The sequence below is a fragment of the Salmo salar genome, chromosome 26 (assembly GCF_965601325.2).
Source record: "Salmo salar chromosome 26, fSalSal1, whole genome shotgun sequence".
Classification (NCBI taxonomy): domain Eukaryota; kingdom Metazoa; phylum Chordata; class Actinopteri; order Salmoniformes; family Salmonidae; genus Salmo; species Salmo salar.
The window spans coordinates 49,294,192-49,315,242 of NC_138316.1; the positions used below are offsets into that span (position 1 = coordinate 49,294,192).

The window sequence follows — 21,051 nt, forward strand, 5'->3', positions numbered from 1 at the left end:
GTTGGTAATCCAGAGTAGGGGCGAAGGTACAGGACGGCAGGCAGGGTCAGGCTGTGTGCTCAGACAGGCGGGCTCAGAGTCAGGACAGGCAAGGGTCAAAACCTGGAGAGCGAGAAAAAGAGAGACTGGGGAAAAGCAGGAGCAGAGACAAAACGCTGGTTGACTTGATAAACAAGACCAACTGTCAACAGACAAACAGAGAACACAGGTATAAGTTCCCAGGGGATAATGGGGAAGATAGGCGACACCTGGAAGGGGGTGGAGACAAGCACAAGGACAGGTGAAACAGATCAGGGAGTAACATTATGTCTGTTACCATTGTCATTATTGTGTACTTTTACTTAACGTTTACTGCTGTGTTAAGCTGTATTATAATGCGGTACTATAATGTTGGATAATCACCTTCCGGTGTAAAAAACATGGATATTAAAAACTAAAAACTACATTTTAAGTTACAATAGGCATTGGTCTGAAGCCGAAAAATAAAGGAAATTCACATGAGGACAAAATGCCTACTCCACCCATGCTCTACCAAGGTTTCCATTAATTAGGCTGTTTGAGGAGGTTTGAATCCTAAGCAACCTGCCTGCACATAGTTTGAAGTACAATACCAACATAGCTACTGTAGTAGGTCAAAGCTGTGTGCTGGAAAACCTTAGTAGAGCATGGGTGGAATAGGCATTGTGGTGCTCATGTGAATTTCCTTTCTTTTTCGGCTTCAGACCAATACCTATTCTCACTTAAAATGTAGTTTTTGGTTTTTAATCTTGGACGTCTTCCTTTAATTACAGACAGTATCTTCAACATCAACACAGCAGCACTGAGCCCTGCACAGATCCACTGTGGAGAGATATCCATCAACATTTTGGATACAATTTATTTTGGACCACATTTTGGATAAAGTTTATTTTGGACCATTGAACTGTGATAGATTGTCCATGTGTCTAGGGCAACAATTTACTTTATAGATACAGGCCTTATTTTACAGCTGTATTCCAGCTTGGGAAAGAGCAGTGTGCGTTTTTTTAATGTGTTTTTAAGGAAGATTTATTTGGTTGTTCATTTGTGTACAACAACATAAAATCTATCTAATTGATTGCCAGTGGGTACGTGAGCTAAGGAAGCGTTCTAATTGGTGAGTTGGGTGAACAGGTGAGTTAAGGAATCCACTCTGATTGGTGGGCTGGGGACAGTATAAGGTATAATATGGTGGTCATAAGAGCAGCAGCAGGCTCAGCTCCACTCCACACTGACTGAGTACTGGGACATCATGCAGAGGAAGAGCAGCTCCACTCCACACCGACTGAGTACTGGGACATCATTCAGAGGAAGAGCAGCTGCACTGGGCTCCTCATCACTGCTCTGTGTCCAGTGGTCTCTGATCTGCTGTCAGAAGACAGGAGCTCTATAGTGCTGACTGCTGTCAGAAGACAGGAGCTCTATAGTGCTGACTGCTGGCAGAAGACTATAGTGCCGACTGCTGGCAGAAGACAGGAGCTCTATAGTGCTGACTGCTGTCAGAAGACAGGAGCTCTATAGTGCTGACTGCTGTCAGAAGACAGGAGCTCTATAGTGCCAACTGCTGGCAGAAGACAGGAGCCCTATAGTGCCGACTGCTGTCAGAAGACAGGAGCTCTATAGTGCCGACTGCTGGCAGAAGACAGGAGCTCTATAGTGCCGACTGCTGGCAGAAGACAGGAGCTCTATAGTGCCGACTGCTGTCAGAAGACAGGAGCTCTATAGTGCCGACTGCTGTCAGAAGACAGGAGCTCTATAGTGCCGACTGCTGTCAGAAGACAGGAGCTCTATAGTGCTGACTGCTGTCAGAAGACAGGAGCTCTATAGTGCTGACTGCTGTCAGAAGACAGGAGCTCTATAGTGTTGACTGCTGCCAGAAGACAGGAGCTCTATAGTGCTGACTGCTGGCAGAAGACAGGAGCTCTATAGTGCTGACTGCTGTCAGAAGACAGGAGCTCTATAGTGCTGACTGCTGGCAGAAGACAGGAGCTCTATAGTGCTGACTGCTGTCAGAAGACAGGAGGTCTATAGTGCCGACTGCTGGCAGAAGACAGGAGCTCTATAGTGCTGACTGCTGGCAGAAGACAGGAGCTCTATAGTGCTGACTGCTGGCAGAAGACAGGAGCTCTATAGTGCTGACTGCTGTCAGAAGACAGGAGGTCTATAGTGCTGACTGCTGCCAGAAGACAGGAGGTCTATAGTGCTGACTGCTGTCAGAAGACAGGAGCTCTATAGTGCTGACTGCTGGCAGAAGACAGGAGCTCTATAGTGCTGACTGCTGGCAGAAGACAGGAGGTCTATAGTGCTGACTGCTGGCAGAAGAGAGAACAGCACCTTGATCAATGGTATGATGCTCTTGTCCAGTAACAACCTCTCAGCACTTCATGTAATCTGAAATCATTTTAAAAAAGTAGCCTACTCAATACGGTGGTAGCTCCACATTGTACTCTGATAAGCTTGGTGGCATGTCCACCACATTTCTTAAAAAACCTACCCACTCCTTTTAGGAGTTCAATCAAGCATCCATCCAGCTGTCAAGGGTCTATTCATTTTCTCTCTGAATAGTAAACAACATCCTATAATAGATAGGAGAGCAGGAACATGTCACGTACAGCAACCGTTAACCCATGTAACTCATTCACATCAGTAAATCAGCAGTATCACAAGTCTAACACACTATAGACTTGATTGGTCTTCAAATATGAACTTCATTGGTCAGCATATATGGACTACATTGGTCAGCATATATGGACTACATTGGTCAGCATATAACCTCGTCACCCATGACAAAATCTCAGCTGTCTGTCACGAGTAACTATCAGTATATAGACTTCATTGCACAAAAGGCATACTTGCCTTCTCTAAATATTTGCAAAGTCAGAGTGAAATAAAGGCTTTTTTTTAGAGAAGTGAGTCACATTTCTTGAGTCATTGAGGCTAATAGGTTACAAGACATAATGTCCCCACATGATTTAGCTATTGATTGTGTAACATCTATTCAAACCACAGGTTCTAGGTTCATGTATAGGGAAACAGCATGCAATATATATATATATATATATATATATATATATATATATATATATATATATATATATATATATATATATATATATGTATGTTTTAAAGCAACATTTATTAAATGATTAGGAGTGTTTGTAATGGGTACTGTACAAAACATGTTCTTTGTTCTACTTTCACTTCCTACAGCACAACAGTGCCTTCACATAGGCAGGGCTGAGGTGCCATCCCTTCCTACAGCACAACAGTGTCTTCACATAGGCAGGGCTGAGGTGCCATCACTTCCTACAGCACAACAGTGCCTTCACATAGGCAGGTATGAGGTGCCATCACTTCCTACAGCACAACAGTGCCTTCACATAGGCAGGGCTGAGGTGCCATCCCTTCCTACAGCACAACAGTGTCTTCACATAGGCAGGGCTGAGGTGCCATCACTTCCTACAGCACAACAGTGCCTTCACATAGGCAGGTATGAGGTGCCATCACTTCCTACATAGGCAGGTCCAGACTTCAGGTTTACTTGTAGCTGACCAAGTTCACAACACTTCAACCAAAAAGAGTGACAAACAAAACTTCTGAATGAATTGCATTTACAAAGAAATAGTCATTGCAATATAAATACAAAAATGAAAAGACATTAACTTTAATGGCGTTAGGATTGGCTTGGATACCCATTTGCCACTCTTCAAACACATGGAATAAACTGCAATTCAAAGGAAAAAACCTTACTGCAGTGGCATAACTTCACAGAATATCAAATCAAATCAAATGTATTTATATAGCCCTTCAGCTGATATCTCAAAGTGCTGTACAGAAACCCAGCCTAAAACCCCAAACAGCAAGCAATGCAGGTGTAGAAGCACAGTGGCTAGGAAAAACTTCCTAGAAAGGCCAAAACCTAGGAAGAAACCTAGAGAGGAACCAGGCTATAAGGGGTGGCCAGTCCTCTTCTGGCTGTGCCGGGTGGAGATTATAACAGAACATAGCCAAGATGTTCAAATGTTCATAAATGACCAGCATGGTCAAATAATAATAATCACAGCAGTTGTCGAGGGTGCAACAAGTCAGCACCTCAGGAGTAAATGTCAGTTGGCTTTTCATAGCCGATCATTGAGAGTATCTCTACCGCTCCTGCTGTCTCTAGAGAGTTGAAAACAGCAGGTCTGGGACAGGTAGCACCTCCGGTGAACAGGTCAGGGTTCCATAGCCGCAGGCAGAACAGTTGAAACTGGAGCAGCAGCACGGCCAGGTGGACTGGGGACAGCAAGGACTCATCATGCCAGGTAGTCCTGAGGCATGGTCCTAGGGCTCAGGTCCTCCGAGAGAGAGAAAGAAAGAGAAAAAGAGAGAATTAGAGAGAGCATACTTAAATTCACACAGGACACCGGATAAGACAGGAGAAATACTCCAGATATAACAGACTGACCCTAGCCCCCCGACACATAAACTACTGCAGCATAAATACTGGAGGCTGAGACAGGAGGGGTCAGGAGACACTGTGGCCCCATCCGATGATACCCCCGGACAGGGCCAAACAGGCAGGATATAACCCCACCCACTTTGCCAAAGCACAGCCCCCACACCACTAGAGAGATATCTTCACCCACCAACTTACCATCCTGAGACAAGGCCGAGTATAGCCCACAAATATCATGTGGAATATTGTCCAACTAAAACACAGAGAGGAATGAAGAAACATATCTTCTCAGAAAACACTCAACCACATCCCAAACACAAAATAGTTGCTCTCACAAATAAACTAGGTCCCTACAGCACAACGCAGCACATCAGGAACTAAAAGAAAAGCTCTCATCTGAACAGGTGTAAGGGGTGAGTTTTTATACCATTTCACATTAGAGGCCCAGGGGAAATACAGATCAACAATATGGTTCTTATCCTGATATATTCTATCCTATCCTGATATATCCTATCCAATCCTGATATATCACATCCTATCCTATCCTGATACATCTTATCCTGATATATCCTATCCTATCCTGATATATCCTATCCTATCCTGATATATCCTATCCTATCCTGATATATCCTATCTTGATATATCCTATCCTGTCCCACAATATAAATGACTTGTAGACTATGCAGTACAAAGCCATCAAGACAATTTTATTATCTGCAAACAGTGTCAAATATCAAATATATTTATGTCAAATTCTGGTCTGCATTGAAGATACATTGTGTCTTGGTTTACACTTCTTTATTGAGATTATTTTTGCAGGGACAGAGCACATCACAGGAGGTTGGCGGTAATGGCTGGAGCTGAATCAGTGGAATTACATTAACTCAGTTCCAGACATTATTATGAGCTGTCCTCCCCTCAGCAGCCTCCACTGGTGAACATTAATCAACATTTCAGTAAAAGTGCTGGTTTTAGCCAGCTGGCTAATTTTCAACTGTAAATCCTGGGCAGGTTACTAAAATCTTTATTCCCACAATTTGATAGACACACATCTCTGACAGCATGCCGGCACGGATTGGGTGCGTTCAAGAAATACACATTTGGAGACCGTAAGCGCTTTTGCAGACATTGTAAATCTATGACATTCAGCGCAGGTCTGCGCCAAATGTGTGTATCTGGAACGCACGCATTGGCAATGCGCACGCGCAGCTGCCTTAACTCCTGGAACGCACCCATCATCACATGATTTTAACTCAACGTCGACACAGTCAGGTGATAAAGTTCTGTTGTTGTTATCTCAAGTCAAATTGTCCAGTCATTGTGCTGGCTGATCAGGTTGTAGCTAAAGTTATTCTGCAGCTGTAAAATGAAGGTTTTGTACCTGTGTCTTTTCGCGGCACTTGCTTTGGCATCTGATGCACTCGTCCGGTAAGTCAAGTCATATTAGCCAAGCTAGCTTCTCAGCTAGAAAAGCAATGATCTTTAAATAGTTGAGCTAATGTTACGTCCTTATTAAAATAGCTAGCTAGTATTACAAAATCCATAGGCCTAGCTAGGTTTGTGAATATTTACTCTGCTGAATGAATAGTGAAGACGCCCTGGGGCTACAAAGTGACGTTAACTAAATGTTATCAAGTGGCACTAGAGAAAGGTGTTTGTTTTTTCATTAGCTAGTACTAAGTTTCTCGCCCAGGCAAACATGTTGTGACAATGTCAAAATAAAAATCCGCTAAAGTCAAGATCCCAAACGCGATTTAAGGCTGGTTTACAGACCGTCTGACCTGTGTCATGTAGTAGTAAATTAGATTAAGGCTGGTTTACAGACCGTCTGACCTGTGTCATGTAGTAGTAAATTAGATTAAGGCTGGTTTACAGACCGTCTGACCTGTGTCATGTAGTAGTAAATTAGATTAAGGCTGGTTTACAGACCGTCTGACCTGTGTCATGTAGTAGTAAATTAGATTAAGGCTGGTTTACAGACCGTCTGACCTGTGTCATGTAGTAGTAAATTAGATTAAGGCTGGTTTACAGACCGTCTGACCTGTGTCATGTAGTAGTAAATTAGATTAAGGCTGGTTTACAGACCGTCTGACCTGTGTCATGTAGTAGTAAATTAGATTAAGGCTGGTTTACAGACCGTCTGACCTGTGTCATGTAGTAGTAAATTAGATTAAGGCTGGTTTACAGACCGTCTGACCTGTGTCATGTAGTAGTAAATTAGATTAAGGCTGGTTTACAGACCGTCTGACCTGTGTCATGTAGTAAAACAACTGTCGTAGCGAGATCATTAACATTCTTTTGTCGTCTGAAATCAAACGTGTCGTATGTGTGCATTAAATCAGCACAGCAGCCCGGTGCTCCAAATTGTATACTTTATCTATTTTAACAAAATAAACCCATCCGTTCAAAAGTTATTAATGGCAATCTAGCAAGCCGGGCAACTAAAAGCTATTTTCTTAACAATGTTTTGGTTCGTTGCTAATTAGCTAGTTGGCTAGTTAGTTCAAATAACGTTAATGATCATAGTATAGCTGACGTCTTAACTTTAGCTACTTTTTATTCATTATTACAGGAAACTAAACCCACAACATTATTTATAAGGTAGTGGTAAATTTACAGAAAATAATCTGATGACATTAAAGTAGGTCATTCTATCGGAGAATTGTTTATTAACTCCTGCACCAACTTGTCACAGTAAGATTAGGTCTGGTTGCTGTGGCTGACCGGTAACCACGACAACGGACGTTGCGACAGCTGCAGATAACTTTAAATGTCGTTCAGACCAGTGACACTTGTCGCATTATAAATGTCTACAGACATGTCGTTAGACCAAGTATAAACTGGCCTTAACCTGTCTGATAACAATACCATCTGCTTCATCAATTGAACTGGGAACTTCCTATGTAATCTTGTCATGTTATCTTTGATTAGTGTATGCCCCATTGATTGTTATATTGTTTATGTTTCCCATTCGTCAATGTCCTTGTAAAACAGATATTACACATAGCTAGGTTGCCACATGCAGCACTTGTTCTAGCTAGCAAAGTATGTTGGCAGCAGTGTTCTTCACTGTGTCTGTCTGATATTAGGAGACCTGTAACTATTCAGAAGTTGTTTCCCAGCAGGAACTAGGTTGAGTAGACACTAGACAGTGCTGACCAGTAGGCCTGCTGAGATTCTGCTTGACCTACCAACTGTTCAGGGCTGACTAACCATTTCAAAGGAGTTCTCTAATAGATTCTCTCTCGCTATGTCTCCCTCTCTTTCCCTCCCCCTGTATCTCTCTCTCTTCCCCTTTCTCTCCTTCTCTCTCTCCTACAGAATTCCGTTGAGGAAGTTCCGTTCCATCAGGCGTACCCTGACTGACTCGGGGAGGGCAGCAGAAGAGCTGTTGGCCGGGAAGGAACACACTAAGTACAACAACCTGGGCTTCCCCTCCTCCAGCAATGGACCCACTCCAGAAACCCTGAAGAACTTTATGGATGTAAGAAGATCCTTTAGTCACTACTAACCAGGGACCTGGGAGTGGAGTAGTTACCCTTGGTATGCGTCCCAAATGGCGCCCTATTCCCTACGTAGTGCACTACTTTTGATTAGAGCCTTGCTATGGGCCCTGGTCAAAAGTAGTGCACTTTAATAGGAAGTAGGGTGCCATTTGGGACGTAGGTGACCTGTGCCAATGGAGTGGTCACCCTTGACTTCCCTAATGTACTGTAGCAAAAGCTAAAAGCCAGGCAGGTAGGCCAGGAGAAATCCAACAAAGAATCTCTTGTCGCCAGTCCAGCCTTTCCGGCTAGTCTTCCTAGCTAGCTGAATTAGGAACGTTACAAGGCAAAGCCCACTCCCCCTCCCTGTCCTGAAGGGAAGATGGAAGATCCCTTCTGATTTCCCATTAAAGTTGGGTAATCAGATTTGTTAGTTTCTAAGTGTGACGGAACAAGAACGTTTGTCATATGACGGGTAACTCAGCTTCCCATCAGTGTTGGGTCTAGTGACGGGATCGTTTTCTCTGTGTGACCGAACAGGAACTAGGAATAGTTGGTCATATGACCGGTGACTGAGAGCAAGGAAGGCCTGATCTTCTAAGCTCCCTGAGCCTGATCAGCTGACAATTTGTAGACATAATGTACGGTTTATCCTCGGCAAATCCACTAGGCTGTGTCGTTTTATGTAGTTTAATCTATACACCAGAAAAAAGAGGGCCTTGTTTTTTTTTTTCGTTTTTTTTAAATTTATTTATTATTTTCTAGGTCACCATCTAGTACTGGGTCAGACCCCCCCCCTGCATCCAGAACAGCTCAAATTCTTCGGGGCGTAGAATGTTGCTCAATTGGTATCAAGGGACCTAATGTGTGCCATGAAAACATTCCCCACACCATTACACCACCAGCCTGTATTGTTGATACCAGGCAAGATGGGGCCATGGGACTCATGCTGCTTACACCAAATCCTGACTGCCATCAAGTGTTGCTTTTCCTCTCCTCAATTGTCCAGTGTTGGTTCATGCGTTCCCACTGGAGCCTCTTCTTCTTGTTTTTAGCTGATAGGAGAGGAACCCGGTGTGGTCGTCTGCTGCAATGGCCCATTTGTGAGGAAGACTGACGAGTTGTGCGTTCTGAGATGCCGTTCTGCACACCACTATTGTACTGCGCCATTATTTGTCTGTTTGTGGCACCTGTTAACTTGCACGATTTGTCATTCTCCTTCCACCTCTCATCAACGAGCTGTTTTTGCCCACAGGACTGCCGCTGAGTCTCGGTATACCCTAGTCCCAGGCTAGGCAACCCTGGTCCTGGAATGCCACAGGCATTTCATGTTTTTGATTTAACAGACCTGGAAGACCAGGTGTGTTGACTAAATTCAATCTTTGAACTAATCGATTATCTCAGTTAGTCAGGTGTGGTGCCTAGTTGCAGTACTAGTGGCACTCCAAGAACAGGGTTGGTTAGCCCTGCCCTAGACACTGTTGTGCATAAAAAGCCCAGGAGGCCGTCTGTTTCTGAGATAATGGAATCGGCGTGCCTGGCACTGACTCATACCACGCTCAGTCGCTTAGGTCTCTCATTCTGCCCATTTCTAACGTTCAATCGAACAGTAACTGAATGCCTCGATGCCGGTCTGCCTGCTTTATATAGCAAGCCCTGGCCACTTGACTCACTGTCTGGCCACTTGACTCACTGTCTGGCCACTTGACTCACTGTCTGTAGGAGTGAACCATTTTTGTGAATGGAGTGGTGTACCTAATAAACTGGCCAATGTGTGTGTTCATGATATCAGTTCCCCAACATTGGATAAACATTCTGAGCAGCCTACACAGTACAGTAATTGTTCTGGTTTCTGTGTGTTTTGTCCGGAACTCTGATAGTTCCTTCCACCGAGCTGAGGGATGCGCAAACACAGGAAATGGTTGTGGTTTCCACTGTTTCCTAGACTCTCACCGAAAGTGAGTTGCGATATGTAGATTAATCCAACGATAGGTACAAGGTAACACACCCACATCTACCATGTAAAATTGAATGCAATTCCTCCTATGAAGCTTGGAAAGTTGGAACTGTGAATGAATACAGTTTTAAACATGGAATGGTTTCAGCCACTTCATAACAACTTGCAGAGTAATTGAACTTTCACATCAAACCACTTGGATATCAACCAACCACAATACAACCACAGTAAATGAATTAACCCATTGTCCCTTCAATAGTCAGCTCGTTAATAAGAGAAAGGTTGTGTCCAAAAATGGCTCCCTATTCCCCACAATGCTCTGGTCAAAAGTAGTGCACTATTAAAGGAAGTTGGGCCATTTGATACGCACACACTAAGACTGCTAATCTAATCACAATGAAGTGGTCAAGCAGTCTCAAGAGATTTTGACTGAAGAGGTTCATTTCCTATGAGTCCTAGAAAAAGGAAGTTGAGTCACGTATTGAAAAATGTTGAGTAATCGTTCATTCTCTGCTTGCAACAGAAGGTTAGCTGACTGTTAGAACGTGACTAGGAGAAGAGAAATCACTAAGACCTATTGGATTGACCGAAGATATAAAGTGCTAGATTGGAGTCCTAGAAAGAGGGACGTTGACTCATCGTTTAAACTGTGTAATTATTATTTGTTCTTCAACAGAAGGTTAACTGACTTGTATGTTCAACAGCGTGACTAGGAGAAGAGATCACTCTGACCTGTTTTACTTCAGACAAACCGTTTCTGACACTGGCAGAGCCAACTTCTCTCTCTGTCTTGGAAGTAGAATGGCCTGAAGTAATCACATGACGTGCATGAACAGAGAAGTTTAGGTAGATCTTGCCAGATGTGTTCAGGCCAGCTCTACCTGTTGGAAGGGATTGCCTTCACTGTATCCCTACAACGTGACAATAGCAAAGCATAGTGGTGCTTGTTCTTCTGAGGGAATAGGTATATGAAGAACCAGCAGAAACTGGGCCTCCGTCCTCCACCAGTTTGGAGTAAACTTTAATGTAAAGATCCTACTACCTGCTTTCTAGTCCAGGAGCAGTATGCTTAATGAGGTCCTTGAAACCACAGTTTTTATTTCATGCAGCCGTGTGTGTGTTTTCCAGGCTCAGTACTATGGTGAGATCGGCCTGGGGACTCCCGCCCAGACGTTTACTGTGGTGTTTGATACAGGCTCTTCCAACTTGTGGGTTCCTTCTGTCCACTGCTCCTTCACAGACATCGCCTGCTGTAAGTCCACACTACACTGACTCAATCCCATATGTGTTCATACAGTTGTCACGTCCTCTCAGATCCTCCACAAGTCCATAGGGGTCTAGGGTTCCATTTTGGGAATGGGCCATTGACTCGTACACACATGACTGGAGCTAGTAGGACCTACTCACGTCCAGAACACTGATTTTTATAAGCAGCATAAATATTAACAAGCTGTATGTTCCTCTTAGTCCAATTCTAGGTTTAATCTGTTTCTAAGAATCTTCTGTTTTATTGTTTCTTTGTTCTTTCTGCCAAATGCCTCTCCTCCATTAGTTGAATGCTTCAACGTGCTTTTCCTTCTAGGTTATATAACCATTGATATTGGCCATTTTTGACCGATTTTTATTTATTTATTTTTTATTTTATTTTTTTAAGTGACACTTCCCTTCTTTGTCTGTCAGTGCTTCACCACAAGTATAACGGTGCCAAGTCCAGCACGTATGTAAAGAATGGAACGGCCTTCGCCATCCAGTATGGGTCTGGCAGTCTGTCTGGGTACCTCAGCCAAGACACATGCACGGTAGGTTCCAAGGTTACACACTTGTTAAATAGCCCTAGCATCTAGAAAGGTGCTGTATAAATCAAATCCATTGTCACTATTGTACTATTCTCCAAAGCAATGCCCTTTTTAAGGCAGTTTTTGTGTCCTTAATGATTTTAAACAGCGTTTCCACTTTTCTGCCTGAAATTGATTTTATTTGATGATCTAAAAATACTATCTCTCTGTGTTAGGTGTCAATTTGGTGACCTGATGGTCTATAGATGCTTTTTTAATGAATGTGCTGCTCATCTCTCTGGTAGATTGGAGGACTGTCCATAGAGGAGCAGGTGTTCGGTGAGGCCATCAAGCAGCCTGGTGTAGCCTTCATCGCTGCTAAGTTTGATGGCATCCTGGGCATGGCCTACCCCCGTATCTCTGTGGACGGGGTTGCTCCACCGTTTGACAACATCATGAGCCAGAAGAAAGTAGAGCAGAACGTGTTCTCCTTCTACCTCAACAGGTAGGAGTGCCTCAGAGAGGAGTGCCTCACCTATTTTATTTAAATTTTTGGGGCTCCGGAGTCCTTTTTGGAGATTTAGGCCTGGTTTCCTGGACACGGATTAAGCCTAGTACTGAACTAAAAAGCCCATGTCTATTGAAAAAGCTGGTTATTTTTATTTAACCTTTATTTAACTAGTCAAGTCAGTTAAGAACAGATTATTATTTACAATGACGGCCTACCAAAAGGCTTCAAGTACCAGGTTTAATCTGTATCCAGGAAACTAGCATAACAATTCTGAGTTTGTTTCTGCTCTGCAAAGACATTATAAAAATAGTAAAATGACTGTTTGGTCCTGTGTGTGTCAGGAACCCAGAGTCTGAGCCCGGCGGTGAGCTCCTGCTGGGAGGAACTGACCCTAAGTACTACAGTGGAGACTTCCAATACCTCAACGTCAGCCGCCAGGCCTACTGGCAGGTCCACATGGACGGGTGAGTGCTCTTCCATTGTCTATATGCTGCCACTTCTGCCGCTGCTTGTGTTTGTTATTGTGGCGTTAGAATGCACTAACTATCTCCTACATTAGCCATCTGTTGTTGGTGGACACTATATTAGTATGTCTGTGATCAGTTCTGTCAGAATTAGTCAGTTTTCAAAAAATTTTAGGACTTTTTGAGCAAGCGAAATGGATGACAAAAACATTTTGTGAATACCCACCGCATTCCCTTGGGAATCTCAGGAAACTTACCCGCCACCTCTGGCTCCACACATCAAACAGAAGCTTCTGGAAAACAACATTCTGTGAGCTAGAAGCCTTCTAAGAGGAACCAAGGCTGGCCGAGGTAAACGAAGATTTGCACTGTTGGTTTCAGTCTCATGTAGAAGTGCCAAGGGACCGAGTCTTAACTGCAATTAAGAAGGCATAAGATGCTAAATCTCCCCACTGTCAAATATCCTAACCTGCAATTCTATATCTTTGCAAAACAAAGTGGATGAGTTTGAACTTCTGCTCAGATCATCCAGGACAGAAATTGGTTGTGTAACGGAATCATGGACATATGAGAACATTCCAGATGAGTCCCCAAACATAGAGGCAGAAATCTGTCTCAATGTTTATAGTCTCCAGGTTAGGAGACGGCCGGACCTGAAGAGATGAGTTTGTGTCTGGATACAGTTGCACCCGGAGCGGCTAATGAGAAGAAACTGCAACAGGAAGCCATTGACGATCTCATTAACACCATCGACTCTGAAGTTAAGTCACCTGAAGCAGGTGTTGTCTTATGTGGGGATTTCAATCATCTACCTACTAAGGCCCTCATCCCACCCAGGTCTAAAACAGGTTGACAAAAACAAGACCTGTGGAGACTCCATGATTGATCTGATGATAAAACAAAATTGAAAAAGGCAAGGAACTCTGTTCAAAGGCTCATCTGAGGGACTAAGAATCCACTAGACGACAAAATGTAAATTCAAGCACTCCAAAAAAGAAGAATCCAAAAAGGGTTGTGGGACATCATCACAGAGCTGGTTGATCAAAATCACCTGGAGGTACGATACCGATTTGATGGTGTGGAAACTGACGAGGTTGAGGTCCTGAACAACATCTTTGCTGAAGCATGGACAGGAAGTACATCCCCCTCCTTAGTTACCACCTATCAACTGGGCTCTGTACCTTCAGACTGGAAGACCAAGAGTGAGGAAAATATGTGGATGTATTGAAGCAACATCTCAAGACATCAGTCAGGAAGTTGAAGCTTGGTCGCAAATGGGTCTTCCAAATGGACAATGACCCCAAGCATACTTCCAAAGTTGTGGCAAAATGGCTTAAGGACCACAAAGTCAAGGTATTGGAGTGGCCATCACAAAGCCCTGACGTCAATCCTATTGAAAATTTGTGGGCAGAACTGAAAAAGCATGTGCAAGCAAGGAGACCTACAAACCTGACTCAGTTACACCAGCTCTGTCAGGAGGAATGGGCCAAAATTCACCCAACATATTGTGGGAAGCTTGTGGAAGGTTACCTGAAACGTTTAACATAAGTTAAACATTTTAAAGGCAATGCTACCAAATACTAATTGAGTGTATGTAAACTTCTGACCCACTGGGAATGTGATGAAAGAAATAAAGGCTGAAATAAATCATTCTCTCTACTATTATTCTGACATTTTCACATTCTTAAAATAAAGTGGTGATCCTAACTGACCTAAGACAGGGAGGGAATTTTTACTAGGATTAAATGTTAGGAATTGTGAAAAACGGAGTTTAAATATATTTGGCTAAGGTGCATGTAAACTTCCGACTTCAACTGTAACTGTGCGTTCTGCAAAATTCAGTCTTGTCGGCTACGAGCACTAATTAAATAAATGCTGTTTTCACTATGTAGAGAGGGAACTGTAAACCCAAATGATGAGTTATTGGGTTGTTGTTTAAATGGAGAAGCCTGTGAAAAGGCATTTACTGCTCTGACAATAGATCTATTGTTACCTTGTGTAACCATGCAGCCCTCCTACCACCAAGGGAGCTGGATTTAAACCTGTGTGTGTTTGTACAGGATGGGTGTGGGGAGCCAGCTGAGTCTGTGTAAGGGAGGCTGTGAAGCCATCGTGGACACCGGCACGTCCCTCATCACCGGCCCCACGGCCGAGGTCAAGGCCCTGCAGAAGGCCATCGGAGCAACCCCACTCATCCAGGGAGAGGTAAGACACAGGATCAACCCCACTCATCTAGTTCCACACTGTGGTCCCCGACTACAGCTACGTTCCTCCTCTAGTTCAACACTGTGGGCCCCGACTGCAGCTACGTTCCTCCTCCTCCTCTAGTTCAACACTGTGGTCCCCGACTACAGCTACGTTCCTCCTCCTCTAGTTCAACACTGTGGGCCCCGACTGCAGCTACGTTCCTCCTCTAGTTCAACACTGTGGGCCCCGACTGCAGCTACGTTCCTCCTCCTCCTCTAGTTCAACACTGTGGGCCCCAACTGCAGCTACGTTCCTCCTCCTCTAGTTCAACACTGTGGTCCCGACTACAGCTACGTTCCTCCTCCTCATCTAGTTCAACAATGTGGTCCCCGACTACAGCTACGTTCCTCCTCCTCCTCTAGTTCAACACTGTGGTCCCCGACTACAGCTACGTTCCTCCTCCTCCTCTAGTTCAACACTGTGGGCCCCGACTACAGCTACGTTCCTCCTCTAATTCAACACTGTGGGCCCCGACTACAGCTACGTTCCTCCTCTAATTCAACACTGTGGTCCCCGACTACAGCTACGTTCCTCCTCTAGTTCAACACTGTGGGCCCCGACTACAGCTACGTTCCTACTCTAGTTCAACACTGTGGGTCCCGACTACAGCTACGTTCCTCCTCCTCCTCTAGTTCAACACTGTGGGCCCAGACTGCAGCTACGTTCCTCCTCCTCCTCTAGTTCAACACTGTGGGCCCGACTGCAGCTACGTTCCTCCTCTAGTTCAACACTGTGGTCCCGACTACAGCTACGTTCCTCCTCCTCCTCTAGTTCAACACTGTGGTCCCCGACTACAGCTACGTTCCTCCTCCTCCTCTAGTTCAACACTGTGGTCCCCGACTACAGCTACGTTCCTCCTCCTCCTCTAGTTCAACACTGTGGTCCCGACTACAGCTACGTTCCTCCTCCTCCTCTAGTTCAACACTGTGGGCCCCGACTACAGCTACGTTCCTCCTCTAGTTCAACACTGTGGGCCCCGACTACAGCTACGTTCCTCCTCTAGTTCAACACTGTGGGCCCCGACTACAGCTACGTTCCTCCTCTAGTTCAACACTGTGGGCCCCGACTACAGCTACGTTCCTCCTCTAGTTCAACACTGTGGGCCCCGACTACAGCTACGTTCCTCCTCTAGTTCAACACTGTGGGCCCCGACTACAGCTACGTTCCTCCTCTAGTTCAACACTGTGGGCCCCGACTACAGCTACGTTCCTCCTCTAGTTCAACACTGTGGGCCCCGACTACAGCTACGTTCCTCCTCTAGTTCAACACTGTGGGCCCCGACTACAGCTACGTTCCTCCTCTAGTTCAACACTGTGGGCCCCGACTACAGCTACGTTCCTCCTCTAGTTCAACACTGTGGGTCCCGACTACAGCTACGTTCCTCCTCCTCCTCTAGTTCAACACTGTGGTCCCCGACTGCAGCTACGTTCCTCCTCTAGTTCAACACTGTGGTCCCGACTACAGCTACGTTCCTCCTCCTCCTCTAGTTCAACACTGTGGGCCCCGACTACAGCTACGTTCCTCCTCCTCCTCTAGTTCAACACTGTGGGCCCCGACTACAGCTACGTTCCTCCTCTAGTTCAACACTGTGGGCCCCGACTACAGCTACGTTCCTCCTCTAGTTCAACACTGTGGGCCCCGACTACAGCTACGTTCCTCCTCTAGTTCAACACTGTGGGTCCCGACTACAGCTACGTTCCTCCTCCTCCTCTAGTTCAACCTTGTGGGCCCCGACTACAGCTACGTTCCTCCTCCTCCTCTAGTTCAACACTGTGGTCCCGACTGCAGCTACGTTCCTCCTCTAGTTCAACACTGTGGGCCCCGACTGCAGCTACGTCCCGACTGCAGCTACGTTCCTCCTCTAGTTCAACACTGTGGGTCCCGACTGCAGCTACGTTCCTCCTCCTCTAGTTCAACACTGTGGTCCCGACTGCAGTTACGTTCCTCCTCCTCTAGTTCAACACTGTGGGCCCCGACTGCAGCTACTTTCCTCCTCCTCCTCTAGTTCAACACTGTGGGCCCCGACTACAGCTACGTTCCTCCTCCTCTAGTTCAACACTGTGGGCCCCGACTGCAGCTACGTTCCTCCTCTAGTTCAACACTGTGGGTCCCGACTGCAGCTACGTTCCTCCTCTAGTTCAACACTGTGGTCCCGACTGCAGCTACGTTCCTCCTCTAGTTCAACACTGTGGGCCCCGACTGCAGCTACTTTCCTCCTCCTCTAGTTCAACACTGTGGGCCCCGACTGCAGCTACGTTCCTCCTCAAGTTCAACACTGTGGGCCCCGACTGCAGCTACGTTCCTCCTCCTCTAGTTCAACACTGTGGGCCCCGACTGCAGCTACGTTCCTCCTCCTCTAGTTCAACACTGTGGGCCCCGACTACAGCTACGTTCCTCCTCCTCTAGTTCAACACTGTGGGCCCCGACTGCAGCTACGTTCCTCCTCCTCCTCTAGTTCAACACTGTGGGTCCCGACTGCAGCTACGTTCCTCCTCTAGTTCAACACTGTGGTCCCGACTGCAGCTACGTTCCTCCTCTAGTTCAACACTGTGGTCCCGACTACAGCTACGTTCCTCCTCCTCTAGTTCAACACTGTGGGCCCCGACTGCAGCTACTTTCCTCCTCCTCCTCTAGTTCAACACTGTGGGCCCCGACTGCAGCTACTTTCCTCCTCCTCCTCTAGTTCAACACTGTGGGCCCCGACTGCAGCTACTTTCCTCCTCTAGTTCAACACTGTGGGCCCCGACTGCAGCTACGTTCCTCCTCCTCTAGTTCAACACTGTGGGCCCCGACTGCAGCTACTTTCCTCCTCCTCCTCTAGTTCAACACTGTGGGCCCCGACTACAGCTACGTTCCTCCTCCTCTAGTTCAACACTGTGGGCCCCGACTGCAGCTACGTTCCTCCTCCTCCTCTAGTTCAACACTGTGGGTCCCGACTGCAGCTACGTTCCTCCTCTAGTTCAACACTGTGGTCCCGACTGCAGCTACGTTCCTCCTCTAGTTCAACACTGTGGTCCCGACTGCAGCTACGTTCCTCCTCCTCTAGTTCAACACTGTGGGCCCCGACTGCAGCTACGTTCCTCCTCCTCTAGTTCAACACTGTGGGCCCCGACTGCAGCTACTTTCCTCCTCCTCTAGTTCAACACTGTGGGCCCCGACTGCAGCTACTTTCCTCCTCCTCTAGTTCAACACTGTGGGCCCCGACTGCAGCTACGTTCCTCCTCTAGTTCAACACTGTGGGCCCCGACTGCAGCTACTTTCCTCCTCTAGTTCAACACTGTGGGCCCCGACTACAGCTACGTTCCTCCTCCTCCTCTAGTTCAACACTGTGGGCCCCGACTACAGCTACGTTCTTCCTCCTCCTCCTCTAGTTCAACACTGTGGTCCCCGACTACAGCTACGTTCCTCCTCCTCTAGTTCAACACTGTGGTCCCCGACTACAGCTACGTTCCTCCTCCTCTAGTTCAACACTGTGGGCCCCGACTGCAGCTACGTTCCTCCTCCTCTAGTTCAACACTGTGGGCCCCGACTACAGCTACGTTCCTCCTCTAGTTCAACACTGTGGGCCCCGACTACAGCTACGTTCCTCCTCCTCTAGTTCAACACTGTGGGTCCCGACTGCAGCTACGTTCCTTCTCCTCTAGTTCAACACTGTGGGTCCCGACTACAGCTACGTTCCTCCTCTAGTTCAACACTGTGGGTCCCGACTGCAGCTACGCTCCTCTAGTTCAACACTGTGGTCCCCGACTGCAGCTACGCTCCTCATCTAGTTCAACACTGTGGGTCCCGACTGCAGCTACGCTCCTCATCTAGTTCAACACTGTGGGTCCCGACTGCAGCTACGTTCCTCCTCCTCTAGTTCAACACTGTGGGTCCCGACTGCAGCTACGTTCCTCCTCCTCCTCTAGTTCAACACTGTGGGCCCGACTGCAGCTACGTTCCTCCTCCTCCTCTAGTTCAACACTGTGGGCCCCGACTACAGCTACGTTCCTCCTCTAGTTCAACACTGTGGGCCCCGACTACAGCTACGTTCCTCCTCCTCTAGTTCAACACTGTGGGTCCCGACTGCAGCTACGTTCCTTCTCCTCTAGTTCAACACTGTGGGTCCCGACTACAGCTACGTTCCTCCTCTAGTTCAACACTGTGGGTCCCGACTGCAGCTACGCTCCTCTAGTTCAACACTGTGGTCCCCGACTGCAGCTACGCTCCTCATCTAGTTCAACACTGTGGGTCCCGACTGCAGCTACGCTCCTCATCTAGTTCAACACTGTGGGTCCCGACTGCAGCTACGTTCCTCCTCCTCTAGTTCAACACTGTGGGTCCCGACTGCAGCTACGTTCCTCCTCCTCTAGTTCAACACTGTGGGTCCCGACTGCAGCTACGTTCCTCCTCTAGTTCAACACTGTGGTCCCCGACTGCAGCTACGCTCCTCATCTAGTTCAACACTGTGGGTCCCGACTGCAGCTACGTTCCTCCTCCTCTAGTTCAACACTGTGGGTCCCGACTGCAGCTACGTTCCTCCTCTAGTTCAACACTGTGGGCCCCGACTGCAGCTAAATGAAGTCCCTCTTGACCTGGCCCGTCTCCTATTACTTAGAAGAACTATACTCCACTTTATTTCCTGAATACAGTAGCACCTTCACTGACTGTTTCTGCTTGTGTTTCAGTACATGGTGAACTGTGATAAGATTCCCACCATGCCTGACATCACATTCAACCTGGGAGGACAGTCCTACAGTCTGACTGCAGAGCAGTACGTTCTCAAGGTGAGTCTCTCTCGCTCTTTATTTTTTTCCCTCCTCTCTGTCTCTCTAGAGATTCTACATTGTTTTTCTACACGTAAATGTCCAGTAGCGGCAGATATCCAGCAGAGGGTGGTAGTCTAATTCAACAACCATAGCAACAGTGTCCAATCAGTCACTATACCACACAAACAGGGCATTGTTTAGTTCACTAAGCTATTCTCAGAACCATGGGAGACAACGTACATTGATTTGAATGTTGGTCTCAGAATGTAATTCAGTTATTTTAACAATTATTACTGCGTAATAATGGCCTAACTTTCTTTACAAACCGTCCCTCTGTTGGCTACGATGTTAGTATTTCTGTTGTTTGGTCATTACATATCAGGTTCTTGTTCATTAGTGCACACCGTAGCAAAACATTGTGCAACAGAAAACAAAAATGAGCATTTCAGCAATGAATAAGTTCAGATGCATACTACCCCTCTGTTTCAAACTGTTTGGTGTGGGACTGTGTGGACATGATGTGGGACTGTGTGCGTCTCTGTATTCCTTCCCCCTTCTGCTCTGCGCCTGACTGTGCGTCTCTGTATTCCTTCCCCCACTCCAGGAGAGCCAGGCTGGTAAGACCATCTGCCTGAGTGGCTTCATGGGCCTGGACATCCCCGCCCCCGCCGGGCCGCTTTGGATCCTGGGAGATGTATTCATTGGCCAATACTACACTGTGTTCGACCGTGACAACAACAGGGTGGGCTTCGCTAAGTCCAAGTAGAACTACAACGATGGCTACGTCCCCATTCTCCACTATCCATCATCTACCCTTCTCCTGAAGTGTACACTTGTTCTGCACACTACATGTCATGGATTTGGAGAATTGGGAAGTAGTCAAGGTTTTAGGACAATGTTTTGCGGTACATTTAAAGTGGATCGAGATTTTACGATTTTAGACGGGCAAAATCAAAGTGTGGGGGAAAGACACTACTTGTAACTTGCACAAGCTTTCCGTTGCTTTTCTGAAATCTTTAAACTAGCAATTTGATTTGTGTAGAGTTCAAATGCACTGATCTAAACAAGCATTAATTTCTGAGTTATTTGCTGTGAAAGTGAAACCGAAAACGTGGTGTTGGATGTACAGGATCGGGAGTCAAAGATGACTATCAGAACAGACTGAGTTTTACCATCTGGGTGATCTGCTGTATGTGTTAAATCAGGGACTTGTTTTATTTTTAAAGCAACCGAACAATGTAACATTTTTAATTTGCGTTTTATGAGGCAATGGACCTCTTGTCAATGACTTTAAGATGTATCTTCAAAAGATTGGATTCAATAAAATAATTGTAAAAAGTGAAGTTCCCCTTTCTTTAATGTCACTGTCATTCCCCCTTCTAATAGATGCTGTAGAGTAGGAGTACTC

At 46.2% G+C, this 21,051-nt stretch overlaps 1 protein-coding gene across 1 annotated transcript; it reads left to right on the forward strand.

Annotated features, from left to right (window-relative positions):
* Positions 1-5,640: 5,640 nt before the first annotated feature.
* LOC106587969 (cathepsin D) lies at positions 5,641-20,986 on the forward strand. Its single transcript, XM_045708990.1, has 9 exons — positions 5,641-5,884; positions 7,778-7,940; positions 11,027-11,150; positions 11,579-11,697; positions 11,979-12,178; positions 12,526-12,648; positions 14,709-14,853; positions 19,563-19,661; positions 20,248-20,986. Exons 1-9 carry the CDS (start codon positions 5,823-5,825, stop codon positions 20,407-20,409), a joined length of 1,197 nt encoding a protein of 398 aa, XP_045564946.1. The 5' UTR covers positions 5,641-5,822; the 3' UTR covers positions 20,410-20,986.
* The last annotated feature ends 65 nt before the right edge of the window (positions 20,987-21,051 follow it).